The sequence below is a fragment of the Salvia miltiorrhiza genome, chromosome 4 (genome assembly GCF_028751815.1).
Source record: "Salvia miltiorrhiza cultivar Shanhuang (shh) chromosome 4, IMPLAD_Smil_shh, whole genome shotgun sequence".
Taxonomy (NCBI): Eukaryota; Viridiplantae; Streptophyta; class Magnoliopsida; order Lamiales; family Lamiaceae; genus Salvia; species Salvia miltiorrhiza.
In genome coordinates this window covers 45,628,751-45,643,595 of record NC_080390.1, presented here as the reverse complement: position 1 = coordinate 45,643,595, position 14,845 = coordinate 45,628,751, and the positions used below count along the sequence as shown (strand labels likewise).

The 14,845-nt window shown below is 36.6% G+C and overlaps 1 protein-coding gene across 1 annotated transcript; it reads left to right on the top strand.

The window, feature by feature from the left end:
- Positions 1–3,892: 3,892 nt before the first annotated feature.
- Positions 3,893–10,406, top strand: LOC131023750 (probable metal-nicotianamine transporter YSL7). The gene is made up of 6 exons (XM_057953322.1): positions 3,893–4,677; positions 8,153–8,316; positions 8,462–8,559; positions 8,649–8,783; positions 8,877–9,066; positions 9,148–10,406. Exons 1-6 carry the CDS (start codon positions 4,275–4,277, stop codon positions 10,255–10,257), a joined length of 2,100 nt encoding a protein of 699 aa, XP_057809305.1. The 5' UTR covers positions 3,893–4,274; the 3' UTR covers positions 10,258–10,406.
- The last annotated feature ends 4,439 nt before the right edge of the window (positions 10,407–14,845 follow it).

Genomic DNA, 14,845 nt, shown 5'->3' with positions numbered 1-14,845 from the left:
TTCTTCAAATTTTCTATCATCTTCTTCGAATATACTTAGAAAATTTATTTATTTAGTTGATTGCAGATCTAGTCCGAGTGAAGGTTATTTGTATTATTCGTGCCACGATCGACTATGCCATGATCAGACGATCGTGTGCTTGGAATGAATATAACGAAATGTCATATTCATACCATCCGTCTAAAAAATTGTCTTGCATGCACTTGAAACGAATGATTGAAATGGCCTATTCGCACCATTCGTCCTAAAATTTGTCTCAACTTCACTTGAATAAATTATATGCAATGGCCTATTCGCACCATTTGTTCCATGATCTATCTCGTCAACACTTGAAACGAATACTACAAAATAGTTTATTCGTACGTACTATTCTTCACGAGATCTGTCTCACCAACACTTGGAATGAAATGACCTATTCGCACCATTCGTCCCAAGATCTATCTCGCTAGCACTTGGAACGAATACTATAAAATAGTCTATCTGTACTATTCTTCACGAGATCTGTCTCGCCAACACTTGGAACGAATGATACGAAATGACCTATTCGCATCTTTCGTCCCAATATCTATCTCGCCAGCACTTGGAATGAATGGTACGGAATAACCTATTTGAACCATTCGTCCCAAGATTTGTTTCACTAGCACTTGGAACGAATGGTACTAAATAGTCCATTTGCACCATTCGTCTTAAGATCTGTCGTGCTAGCACTTGGTTTCACCCCCTCTCCCCCCTCCCCCCACCAAAAAAACCATATCCTTGAAGTTTGTTTTAACAAATTGAAGTACAATTCATGACTAAAATTTCAACCAACATTTTATTCATCTTTTTCGTTTTCCAACAAATCCAACTACCAACCTGACAAAGAACACAAAATGACACGAAATCTCACAAATATAACTAAATGCCTTAACTAAATCTTCAGTGGTTTGAAACGGATACCACCGACGGCGTAACTGAATCCTTGTTTTGAGCACGTATTTTGGACGAGCCTTGAGATTGTTTTCTCACCACCCCAATAAGTATTCGTTTGCGCACTTGGGACGAAGGGTATAAATGCATTATTTTGTGCCACTCGTGATAACCCTTGGTGTAATAAATATCGGAACGGTTGACACAAATGGTGCTAATGACTCCATTAAGACCTTTCATACCAGCTCTTGCAACGATAGATCTCAGAATAGATGGTGCTAATTGGCACTCTAGCACCATCCATTCTTTTCATTGGCGTGATAGACTTTGGAATAAATGGTATAAATTCGTACGATTTTATTTCAGATATGGAACTTTTACAACTCGAACTCATAGATTTTGTAGATCTGGAACTAGATTGGTGGAGTTCATCGAATTCTAGAGAAGATGATGACAACGACGATACCGTATTGAATCAGAGAAGAGGACTAGATCTTACGATGACGACAACCAGTGGCGGGGCCACATGGGGATTACGGAGGGCTTAAGCCCCCTCCCAAATTTTGAGGTTTTTTTTTTTTTTTTTTTTTTTTTTTTTTAAGTATATATGTTTGTTGTGACGGAATAGGATTAAAGAGTACAATCAAACAGAAATATAAAGAAGACACATATTTATGTGGTTCACCAATTTAGCTACATCCACGGGCAGAGATGATAACATATTTTATTATGCGGCTAGGGTTACAGATTACAGATCTCAACTATACACATAGTGCGAAGTGGGAAATTTCAAGACATAACAAATATATTTATTATAAAAGAACTTTGTCCTATAAAATTGATTTACTTATTATATCCCTTCATATACATTTAATTTAATGTTAATTGTTTTATTTTAAACTATATAATCTAGGAAAATGTTATTCATTATTAATACTATTATGTTTTTCTTTTAATAAAAAATGCCTAAAATGTACGGAATGCCTTCAAAAAAATTATAATGTATTGAAACTATATAAATTATGAAAATATTGTCCGTTATTATTACTATTATGCTTGTCTTTTAATAAAAAAGACCTACAATATACGGAAATGCCAAAAAAAAAAAACGGGGGGGCGTCCCGTACAAATTCAGCCCTCCCCTCAACTAAATTCCTGGCTCTGCCACTGACGACAACGACGACAAAGAGTAAATCGTCAAAGAGAGGGAGTCGCCGGTGTAAGAGAGAGAGAGTCATCGGGAGGGGAGCACGAAAGAGGAAGAAATTCGAGAAAGAAATAGGGATGACTCGTGTTTTATACGTATAATTCAGAGGTAATTTTGTTCGCAACAATGAAATTTAGCTATAATTTATTGAAATAATATTAGATGGACAATTATTCGTAGAATTGAAATGCTCTAATTTTATTTAATTTGTAGTTAAAATAATATTAGATGGACAATAATAACACACATAAACAAATATTTATATATTGTTGAATCTTTTATACTCCCTTCGTCCCATGAAGCAAGACCAAGTTTTCTTTTTGGTCTGTCTCACGAAGCAAGATCAGTTTTTAAAAGTAGCAAAAAAATTTACTCTTTATTCACCTTTTCACTTTTTCACCTACTACATTTAACACACAAAATACCAATTTCTTAATTCCCGTGCCGAAAAGAACTTGGTCTTGTATAATGGAACGGAGGGAGTAATTTTAAGTCGCTTTAGTTATAACAAAGATAAGAAAGCTCCAGGTGATGCTTACAATTATTGGATATATATTCATATAGATGAGAAATCAACTTGAGAAATAATGTAGTCAATTTGTCATATTTATTTGTTCTCTCATAAAATGTACTCCCTTCGTCCCATTAATGAAGACACACTTTCCTTATTGGGTTGTCCCAATAATAAAGACACACTTCTAAATAAGAAAATAATTAGGGAATAAGAATATTTAATTAACTACACCTTAATTACATTATAAATAAGAAACAAAACCCTAAATTCTTTCTTTATCTCTCTGTCTTCTCTGGCCTCTCCGCCACTCTCTCTGCCTTCTCCAGTCGATGGCGGCTTCGCCGCCGCGCCCCGACCGTCTTCCTTCCTCCCCTCGCATCTCTCTCTGTTCGACCCCTCTCTCTTCCCCTCTCGATTCTTCCTCATCTTTCTCGCTCATCTATCTTTTTCTAGACCTCTGTGTCTGCCGCCGCCGCCTTCTGCGACCGAACAGCCGCCACACATCCTCTTCTATTCTCCTACGGATCTGGTTCTAGTGGCTAGGGTTTGCAGGGCGGCGTTGGATTTTGGGCGAGAGGCGTTCAATTTTTGGGTGAGAACCCCTCCGCCTTGGTTCGATTTTGGGCGAGATGCGTTCGATATTAGGCTTCTCACAGTAGCTATTGCTGTAAGTAGTTACATATATGCAAGAATCTTGATTCATTGAAATAATTAAGGATAAAAAGGTTGTGATTGTGAGAAGTGTAACAGGGGATTTTGAGGTCTGGAGTGATGTTCACTCTGGCGGCGTGGTGGGAGAAGGTCATTGTTTGTGTCGGTGTTCAACCCTTTGCTGCTTGTGATTGTGGCCATTGCAAGATCCTTGATTTTGGAAGAGAAACAGTAATTAAAAAAAATTACAAACAGAAAAATTGAAAATAAAAAAATAATTAAATTAATTAAAATTTTCAAAATTCTGAATTTTTAAAATTAAAAAATTAATCTAAAATGTAAAATAAAAGTAAATTAATTCAATAAACAAAAGTTAATCAATTGCACTAATGATGTGGGCTTCAGTACTTTATCACCTAAACTACCTCTCCTTAATTTCTGTGCCCAAATAAAGTGTGTCTTCATTATTAGGACGGGGGAGTATCTAGTTTATTTTAGCAAGTTTTTTTATTCACAATAAAGTAAACTCTTACTCCACTTATAACACATTTAACTATTTTATTAAAATTCATGTCATTTTACTTAACATTAATGTGGACAAATTTTGTAGCAAAACAGTCTTGGTGTGGCAAGTTGCATTATCCTCACCCCCAAAATGAAAGCAACAATGTAATGCATTGTCCCCTTGGTATGGCCTAGTGGTTGGGGTGGTTGTCTGTTGTCCAAGAGGTCACATGTTCGAATACTCCCGGCCACAATAATCATTAGGGGGTGTGTGGTTTGTATTATTTATAATGTAATTTCATAAAAAAAAAAAACAATGTAATGCATTCACACACATACGGAGTCAAGCAGTAGTGTGACTGCGCGTTGATCACATTGAGGCAATCTCCCTCTCCCCGCAAAAGTAGACCACACGCCCCTTCTCTCTCTATTAAACCCAAACACAAATTTCAAAACAATCAAAATCCTTAATTGGAAAACTAAGACGCCATGGATCGGTCCTCCAGCACCAAGAAGAAGACCGACGGGGAAGACGGCGAGAGGAATCTCGCGGCGGCGCAGGAAGACCGGGCCAACGGCGTTGAGGATGAGTCGGTGGAGAGGATTTTCGAGAGCAAGGAGGTGCCGTCGTGGCAGATGCAGCTCACGCTGCGGTCGTTCGTGGTGAGCTTCATTCTATCAATTCTGTTCACGTTCATCGTGATGAAGCTGAATCTCACGACTGGGATCATCCCGTCGCTCAACGTCTCGGCTGGCCTCCTCGGATTCTTCTTCGTCAAGACGTGGACCAAATTTCTCGAGAAATCAGGCTTTCTGAAGCAACCATTTACTAGGCAGGAGAACACCGTCATTCAGACTTGCGTCGTCGCCTCCTCCGGCATCGCCTTCAGCGGTCAATCTCTCTCTCTCTCTCTCTCACACACACACACACACACATACACACTGATTCTATGTGCTGTTGACAGTCTGGAATTCTCTGCGGTTTTGGGTAAAAATAATTAGCATGTTTTGAAATGTACCGAATTCACAGTTCTTAATGTATGAGTTAAAATACAGTAACTTAAAATTCATGCAAAATGTTGGTTGTCAAGTGTATCTTAAAAAGAATGAATACGGCGTCGTTGCATTTCATAAAGTTTAGCATTTTTGTTTTAATTTTGTGAAATAATCCTGATAACTATATAGTGATTGTTGGAATTTTGTTTATGTATCGATATTGATCACATATTGATGTGACTATTTCTATATGAACATTCATTTGGGTGCAAGAGTGTCTCGTCTTTTAGTATATTATCTTTCAAAGAAGTAGGCGTGCTGCCGTTTTGGTGGGTCGGTCCTAACACATTATGAGATGCTAATTTTTTGGACCACTATTCTTTTATATATATATAATTCAATTAATATCCAAATTGAATGCTTGTTAGTTGATGGATAAAAATTAGTCTGCCAGCTTTTTGGAGAAAAGAAAGAAAAACAAATTTCTAGAATGTGGGAAAAGTGAAAGTCTGTGTCTTTATTGCTGTCAACAGTCTGCAAAGATAATCCAAGCACTATAAAAATAATGTTTTGACTTATGATATTTAGTAGTAGTAACTTTCTTTTTATTTCCTTTCAAATAAGATTTCTCCATCTCTCCCTTATATTTATGCATATAATATTTCAACATAAGTTTAATAAAAATTTATTGAGAATGTTGATATTGAAAAGAGATATTGATAATGGAGAAATATTTTTATATTAAAAATAAAATTATCAAAATTACGTGTAGAGTAGTATATATTTAAAAATAAGAAACTCTTATATTTGAGGAATGTAATAAAAAGAAAATAAATACATAATTTTAATGTACTCCCTCCGTTTATGAAAAGTGGATAAATTTATTGGACATAAGTTTTAATAAAATGATTGGTGATTTTTATGTAATGTAGAAATGTTCGGAATGAGATTCAGTGTACCACACTTTATGTCCCACTTTGTGTCCCACTTTCAATTTTGTTTAATTTCTTATGTATATTTTTTTCAATTTCAACTTTATATGCTTTAGTTTAATTTTATGATTATTAACTAGGGTTTATCCCATCAATTTAGGGTATATAATTATTTTTTATCATTTAATTTCACTTTTATTAGCTAATAATAGGTTGATAAATTCAAAGTCATGGTATATACTTTTAAAAAAAATTAATTTTTTGAAATAAAACTTCAATATAATTCATAGTATTATAATAAATTTTATTTTTATAAAAAATATTTTTAAAATAATAGATATAAGCATGAGACACGGTGGCACACATAAGATTGTGGGACACTGGATCTCATCTCGAAATGTTCTCACTATGCGTAAAATGAGTGGTTGAGATTAAATTAAGGATAATATTTTTTATAAATAAAAGATATTTATGAGAATAAAAAATAAATAAAAGATGTGAACTCATATAATAAGAAGAAAAGGGCTGTGATTTTTATGGAAGTCAAAAATAGTAAATGTATCCCACTTTTCGTGATGGAGTGAGGGAGTATTTGGTTTTCATAAATTTTCTTGGACTTGTATAGTTGGCTATCATGTGACGTGATATGTTGTGAGATTCTAGGAAATATTAAATATTTATGCAAGTTGGCTAATTAAAGTGTAGAATTTATGACTTCTCACGAGATTCCACCATCACTTGTTGCGTGACTTACGTTACACAACTTGATGGCAAATTTTGATTAAATTTTTGCGCTGACTTATTTTATCAGATCAAATCAATTGAAACACTTAGATAGAAGTCATCGATGCTGCCCTTTCGTCGGGTAACAATATTGGTTTTTCATTCTTGAAACAAAAATACATCACCTAATCTTATAATATGAATACAGCTGATTTCATTACGATTGATTGAATGGGATCACCTAACCTGTTAAATCATGTAGCGTTTGTAGTTTATACTCCCTTCGTCCCAAAAAAAAAGTCCATTTATTTTGCATGCAAAAAAAAAGAGTCTCATTATAGTTGGGACGGAGGGAGTATTTAGAAGACCGTTAATTGGATGGGATGACCTAACCTATTAAATCGTGTAGTTTTTATTTAGAAGACCGTTTGCACAAGTGATAAGATATACTCTCTCTGTCCCACTCCAATAGGCTCATTTTCTTTTTTGGGTTGTTCCAGGCCAATAGGCTCATTTTTTTTTTTAGGTAAAAAAGTTGTACTTAATTGGTGTGGACCACACCACTTTACTACCACTTTCCTATTAAAAAGTAAGTTTTCTTAATCTCCGTGCTCAAAAGAAGTGAGTCTATTGGAGTGGGACGGAGGGAGTACTTGTTTCGAAGATTATGCTTTCTTCAATTCTACCTTTTAAATTAAATATGAATCAAATAAAAATAGTCCAAATGGTAAAAATTATTAAGAATTTTGAGATATTCTAAAAATCTAATTCATCCAAATATATAAGGATTAGGCTTATTATTGTTATCTATCGAGACTAATCCTAAACAATAAATACCCCATAGTTTAGGAGTTATGTTTGAGGGTTAATTAGGATGCATGATTTGAGAGTAATTATGAACGGTGGCATATACTCCCTCCGTTCAACTATAAGTGAGACTCTTTCTATTTTGAGTGTTCCATCATAAGTGAGACTCTTTTCTTTTTGGGTAAAAGTTTTACCCTTTAAACACTTTATCACTTTTTCACCTACACACAAAATACATATTTTTTAATTCTCGTGCCCAAAAAAATGGTCTCACTTATAGTGAGACGGAGAGAAATGGACCCACCAAAGTAAATTTATTAGACAAATTTAAAATGATTTGTTAGATGAGTTATTTGTAAATATTGAGTATGAATGAAGTTGAAAATATGAGTATGTGTATCAAAATGGAAACACTATACTTATTATGGACGGACCAAAAAGACCATACTTTTCGTGAATGGAAGGATATAAATAGGACAGTGGGTCTGCATTCTTATAAGATCTTTTTTTTAATTTTTTTGGTTGAGAAAATGGTGCAAGTCATGGGGTCATGACTCATGGATGAACTCGCTGTTCTGCATAGTTTTCCCTAGCTGCTAATAGAAATTTTCAAAATATCCCAAAAGTTGCATTCATCGTAGAAAAATGAATTATATAATGGTGCTCTCCATAACTTTTATAGCCAAGAAAATGAAAGAAATTCCTCTTCATTCATATGCATTGTGGTTATTTATTCATCATAATTGTGTTTCACCTTCAAGAGTTTGGAATGAAGAAAAAACTAAATGAAATGTTATGGATTGTGTACATGGTTATTGATCACTTGCAAGAAAACTAGGAAACTCTTATTACAGTTTTATACTGAGTTTATGGCATAACACTCTTTAACACAAATTATCGAAATCACAGGAGGCTTTGGAAGCTACCTTTTTGGTATGAGCGAAGCCATCGCCAAACAAACTACTGAAGATAATAATCCGCAGAATGTGAAGAATCCTCAACTGTCATGGATGATTGGGTTCCTGTTCGTCGTTAGCTTTTTGGGTCTCTTTTCTGTTGTACCTCTTCGGAAGGTATGCCTTCATAAGCAGTGGTTAAATTCTTGTCTTTTATCATGCATTTGTCAAGTTCTCATCTGTCTCTGCCAACTTAAATTCAAGTATGCAAGATATATATACCCTGCTGCTTGGAGTAACGTCGTTTCTTGTATTGGTTCAGATAATGATCATTGATTTCAAACTTACTTATCCAAGTGGTACTGCAACTGCTCATCTCATCAATAGTTTTCACACTCCTCTAGGAGCCAAGTTAGCCAAGTGAGTCGCTTTTTCATATTCGATGCTACTCTGCTCCAAATATATGTATCAGTCTCGATAGCTTTCCTAATACGTTTTGGGTGGTTCAGGAAACAAGTAAGAACTTTGGGGAAGTTCTTCTCCTTCAGCTTCCTCTGGGGTTTCTTCCAATGGTTTTTCACTGCAGCAGATTCCTGCGGATTTGTGAATTTCCCTACATTTGGCCTTAAAGCATATGACAACAGGTGAGTTTCCTCATTAGTTTTACACCTATTGAAAAGATTATGTGTTTAAGGCATGCATCACTGAGACAGAATTGTATTGCATATCTGTGTCAGGTTCTACTTTGATTTCTCTGCAACATATGTTGGTGTTGGTATGATATGTCCGTATCTCATCAACATATCGTTGCTGGTTGGCGCTATCCTGTCGTGGGGCATTATGTGGCCGCTCATAAACAACAGGAAAGGCGACTGGTACTCTGCCAAGTATCCATCCAGCAACCTTCATGGCTTGCAAGGTTACAGGGTAATTTCTCCTACTTTATTTTCTAACTAATTCGAACATCTCAGCAGCAGCCATTTTTGAAAGTTTGATTCGATTGTTCAGGTCTTCATTGCCATAGCTATGATTCTTGGCGATGGACTCTACAACTTCGTTAAGGTCCTAAGCCGCACCTTATTCGGCTTGTACCACCAACTCCGCAACAAAAATACCGGCCAAGCCCTTCCCGTAGGCGGCCACACCCCTCTGCCTCCTACTCTCTCCTACGATGATCACCGTAGAACCCAACTTTTTCTCAGGGATCAAATCCCTACATGGATTGCCGTTGCCGGCTACATCACCATTGCAGTAATCTCTGCTGCTACTATTCCTCACATCTTCAACCCTCTAAAATGGTACTACATTGTGGTGATATACTTATTTGCACCCGCCCTAGGCTTCTGCAACGCCTATGGATGCGGCCTTACTGATTGGTCACTGGCTTCGACTTACGGCAAGTTGGCCATATTTGTGATCGGTGCATGGGCCGGGGCTGCGCACGGAGGTGTTCTGGCGGGGCTGGCCGCGTGCGGGGTGATGATGAACATCGTGTCGACTGCCTCGGACCTGACGCAGGACTTCAAGACCGGGTACATGACCCTTGCATCTCCACGGTCTATGTTCGTGAGCCAGATCATCGGTACTGCTATGGGCTGCGTGATCTCGCCCTGCGTGTTTTGGCTCTTCTACAAGGCATTTGATGATCTCGGGGTGGAAGGGTCGCAGTATCCGGCACCTTACGCTACCATCTACCGCAACATAGCCATCTTGGGAGTGGACGGAGTTTCGTCCTTGCCCAAGAACTGCCTCACGCTGTGCTACGTGTTCTTCATCGGGGCCGTTGTGATCAACGTCATCCGAGACGCGTTGGGACCCAGATGGGCGAGGTTCATTCCCATTCCTATGGCGATGGCGATCCCGTTCTATCTCGGGGCGTATTTCACCATTGATATGTGTGTTGGGAGCTTGATTCTTTTCGTTTGGGAGAAGATTGATAAGGTGAAGGCGGACGCGTTCGGGCCGGCCGTGGCTTCTGGATTGATCTGCGGAGACGGGATATGGACGTTGCCGAGCTCGCTGCTGGCTCTCGCCGGCGTCAAGCCACCTATCTGCATGAAATTTCTCTCCAGAAAAGTTAACACAAGGGTTGACAACTTCTTAGTAGGAGGTCATTAGCTACGGATGTCTCTCTGTTTTGTGCTTTCATCTATTTCTATACACGCCTTATGTTTCTTGTTTTGGTATTGTGTATACTAGTTTGTAATTCGTGGAATCTATTATTTTAATTACCTTGTAATTTATAAAAGTAAATTATATTTTGATAAGATTAAATCATTTGAAATCAATGATTGTGATGAACAAAAATGAAAGCTGATAAACGAAATTTTGTTGTTTACCTTTCAAATACAAATAGAAGGTGATTTTTTTTTTAATGTTTCATTCTTTTGGTCTCAAACATATACATCGATACTCATTAATTACCTGAACTCATTTAAATTTATAAATATATATGTTATAATAATTAGATATTTGTCACAATAACAATACGAACATTACAAAGTAAATATTTATAATAAATAAAAATTATTAGAAAATAGGAGGAAAGTTTGATAGGCATGTCCGATTTCAAAGTTTGATAAGCATGTCCATTAATGTTTGGGCCCATTTTGAAAACTAATTTTAGTAGTCTTTTTCATCTTGAAATCATATTGTAATACCTGTTAATTGCTTAAAAATATTTAAATTTATAAAATATTCTCCCTTCGTCCTCAAATAACTTCCTAAGAGGGAAGGACACGAATTTTAAGATAAAATTATTGAATGCAATGAAAATGGTGAAAAAATGTTATACTAATTAGTATTGAAAATTATGAAAAAGTGTTAATATTGAGAGTGGTGAAAAAGCGAAAACCAAGAATAAATGAGATATTATTAGTAGTGGGATATATAGTGTCTCAAAATGATCAATAGTAAATTATTTGGGGGACGATCCAAAAAAGAAAGATGAGAATTTATTTGAGGGATGAAGGGAGTATAATTAATTAAGTATAAATTATTATTGTTCATCGATCTCAATTAAACTTGCACATTACAAAATAAGCATTAATGCATAGTATAAGTACTCGCCAATTATTCATTTTCATCTCAAAGTCGAATAGTATATCTATTGACTCACCAAGCACGTTTGGATTTATAAAAATAAGTTGCATGTTATAATAATTGGTTATTTGTCTCAATAAAATTCAAACATTATAGAGTAAATATTAATAATTAATAATATAAATATAAAAATATATGAGATTCCAATTTATTTGTATTATCCCATCAGTGAAGTTTTCTAAAATATCAATTAGTGAATCAAAATAATAAGGTTAAGGTTCATCAACCCAAGCTCATATATATAGAACACATATAGATACATTATACTCTTTAAATTGATCAGTGCAATTCAAATTACATCAATCACAAAAATTTTATATTAAAGATACATCTGGATATAATTTTATTAAGGTTTTCAACTTGTGAAGCTTATAAAAATCAATGTTGGATTCATCATTTTTAAACTAGGATTCAAATATAAATATAAAAGATTGTACTCTTTTAAGTTAAGAAAATTTTAAGAATATTAAATAAATAAAAATAAAATACATGAACTAAAAATTAGAATTTAGGTTAAATAAGATTTAAAAAAATTAGTTCGAAAATACTATAGATAATGTCGTGTCGGCACACGGATTAAAATGGTCATGTCTTTAATCATGTAATAGTATTATGTATAGACAAAATAAAAATTTAAGATAAATAGAAATAGAAATAGAAAATTTGAAAATGTCGTGTAGGTACATGAATGAAGATACTGTCTTTAATATATTTTGGTATTATATATAGATAGATTTATTGGAATTAAAAATATTTATTATTGCAAGTAAAGAAAGAAGATTAGAGAGAAAATTTAGAAGTGAAACTTTAGAGTGCTATGTAGATGTAGGATAGAGATTAAAGAACTTTATTTACGTATTATATATTAAGATCAGTTATTGCAAAATTAATTTTCTCTACTATGTGCCCCTTATATATGCTTAATTTAATGGTCATTTTGTGATTTAATACATTATATACACGAGAAATCTAATAGGAAGCTTTTTATATAAATGAACATACATGTAAAGAATACTTGTATAATAAGCATGCAGCGACAAGAATTCATATAAGAAAGTACTAATTTTCACCAGTCGTAGCTGTTGGAAATATGGTTTTAAAGCCATATCTGGAAATTATTATTTAATTAAATATTTATTATTTAATTAAAATAATGATTGGATGTTAATCTACATCTCGAGTAGATCAACGTGATATACTTGAAGTCTCAAAACCGATTTCCGATGAGTGAGATATTGTATGTCAAAGTTTGGATGTTGAAGAGGGAAAATAACATTTATGTTATGTTATCCCACATTGGAAAACATAGAGATGTTTTTCATGTATAAGAATAGCAAAGCACATGGAGTAGATAGATTGACTTGTGGGCTTGCTAGTGGGCTTGATCTAAGTACTAGCCTCGCGCGCACACACACACGCGCGCCGCCGCCGACGATCGGACGGACGGACGGACGACGTCGCCGCCGCCGCCGCCGGACGGGCGGGTCGGGTACGGGCCGCGGCCAAGGACTTGGATCTTGGTGCTTTGGGGTGGTGTTTGGGGCCCAAACTATTTTTTGGACCAACTCCATTGGGCTTTTAATTTTTGGCCCAACAGAATTATTTTCTTGGCCCAACAGAATTTAATTTCCAAGCCCAACTGCCCAGCCCACATCAGCATGCATCAGCAGAAAAAAGAAGCAGCAGCAGAAGAACGCATGCTACGACTTCTGCATGCGTATTCAATTTTGCAGCTAAGTTTTCTTCAATGGCTGCGCCCACCGGCCACCTCTTCAACGTTTACAGCTTCCAGCCACCGGAGTTGAATTCAATGAATTGAATTCATAGCATGCAGAAAATACAAACAGATACACCAACAAAATCCTGCATTCTGCCATTTACATACAACACTCTCTGCAAACATTTGTGCTCAGTTCTTGATCCTATTTAGTTCGCCGGAGCTCGCCGGATTGTGGTGCTACATCCGACGAGACGTAGTCGTTTTACCTTTGGGGAAGATACGCCAAACCGAAGAGCACTACCGGGGCGATAATCTTCTTGCGGGAAGAGATTCATCTCGACTCGACTTTGTTTATACGTATAATTTATTTATACAGTGTATTTCAGTTGTATCAAATTATTTGAGTTGTAATTTCTCAAATTATTTCGTTGTAATATTTTTCAATTATTTTGAGTTGTATTATCTCAAAATATTATTTTGTAATATCTTGATCGTGTACCCGGTTATAACAATCGCAAGAAGATTAATTCTCTGCCGTTGATACACGTTCGAGAAATGGCTCACACCGACGTCAATATGGACGGCTCCACCACCTCTGCAACCATCGGTTCAACCACGTCGTCAATATTTTCCTCGTTTGCATCAACGGGGGCTTCATCGTCAACATCTAGAACTATTGGTCTTGCCGAGAAACCTTCAACGTTCTCAGGCAAGAACTTCAAATATTGGCAAGAGAAGATGCTATTCTACCTCACAACCGTGGGGTTTGCCGGATTCTTAATGGAGGATAAACCTCCAACCCCGAGTGAAGGGGAAGGGGAGACTAGCAAAGAAATTCGTGCCGGATATTTGAACTGGTGCCGCGGCGACTACTTGTGCCGTAACACCGTTCTCATGTCTCTGGACGAACGGCTCTACCGTGTTTTCAAGGTTCATGAAACCGCGAAACAATTGTGGGAGGCCCTTGATCTGAAATATCAAGTGGACAAGGCAAATACTACCAAGTATATTGTCGCCAAATGGTTGGAATATAAAATGGTTGACTCCCGACCATTGATGGACCAAGTGGAAGAATTCCAAAATCTTTCACATGAGGTTCAAGCCGAAGGGATGCCCTTGGCGGATGCATTGCTCGTTGCAATCATCATAGAGAAATTACCTCCTAGTTGGAGGAAATTTCAAAACCTTTTGAAGCATGAGCGCTCGGAGATGTCCGTGCCGATATTAATATCCAAGCTTCAAATGGAGGATCACGTGAGAAGTCGTGATCAAAAGGGAAAAGCTCCGATGGAGGCAAAGGCCAATCTCACCGAGAAAGGCGGACCCTCCAACAAACGTGGTCGCCCTAACCCTAATAATAAGGGTAAATGGAAACAAGGCGGACATCAACCATCAAAGTTTGATGGTGTATGTTATAATTGTGACAAAAAAGGTCACATGGCTAAGGATTGCCGCAAGCCAAAGCGGAAGAAAGCAAATGGCAACGTGAACAACGTCGAGAAGGACTTCGACGATTGGAACCACGATGACTTTGCTGCCATGATCTCCGAGGTGAATCATGTGGACAACCCGAACGCTTGGTTCGTGGACACCGGCGCTACCGTTCATATTTGCATAAATCGTGAGTTGTTCCACGACTACAAAGAAGTGGAAAACAAAACGATAATGGAGGCTAGCGAGCGGACATCCAAAGTCCTTGGCATGGGAGATGTGATTCTTCAACTCACGTCGGGCGTGGAGATCACATTGAAAGACGTATTACACGTTCCAACTGTCCGAAAGAATTTAATTTCGGGCTTTAGGCTTACGAATAAGGATTTTGAATTGTTTTTCAAATCTGACTATGTTGTAATACGCAAGTGGGGAAAGTTCCTAGGGAAAGGC

What these genes read in the sequence shown, in the direction of transcription:
- LOC131023750 (XM_057953322.1), top strand. Translation starts at nt 4,275, where the DNA reads ATGGATCGGTCCTCCAGCACCAAGAAGAAGACCGACGGGGAAGACGGC. An exon ending in CTCCGGCATCGCCTTCAGCG is followed by an intron (nt 4,678 to 8,152) that starts GTCAATCTCTCT and finishes TCGAAATCACAG; the next exon opens with GAGGCTTTGGAAGCTACCTT. An exon ending in ATGGCTTGCAAGGTTACAGG is followed by an intron (nt 9,067 to 9,147) that starts GTAATTTCTCCT and finishes TCGATTGTTCAG; the next exon opens with GTCTTCATTGCCATAGCTAT.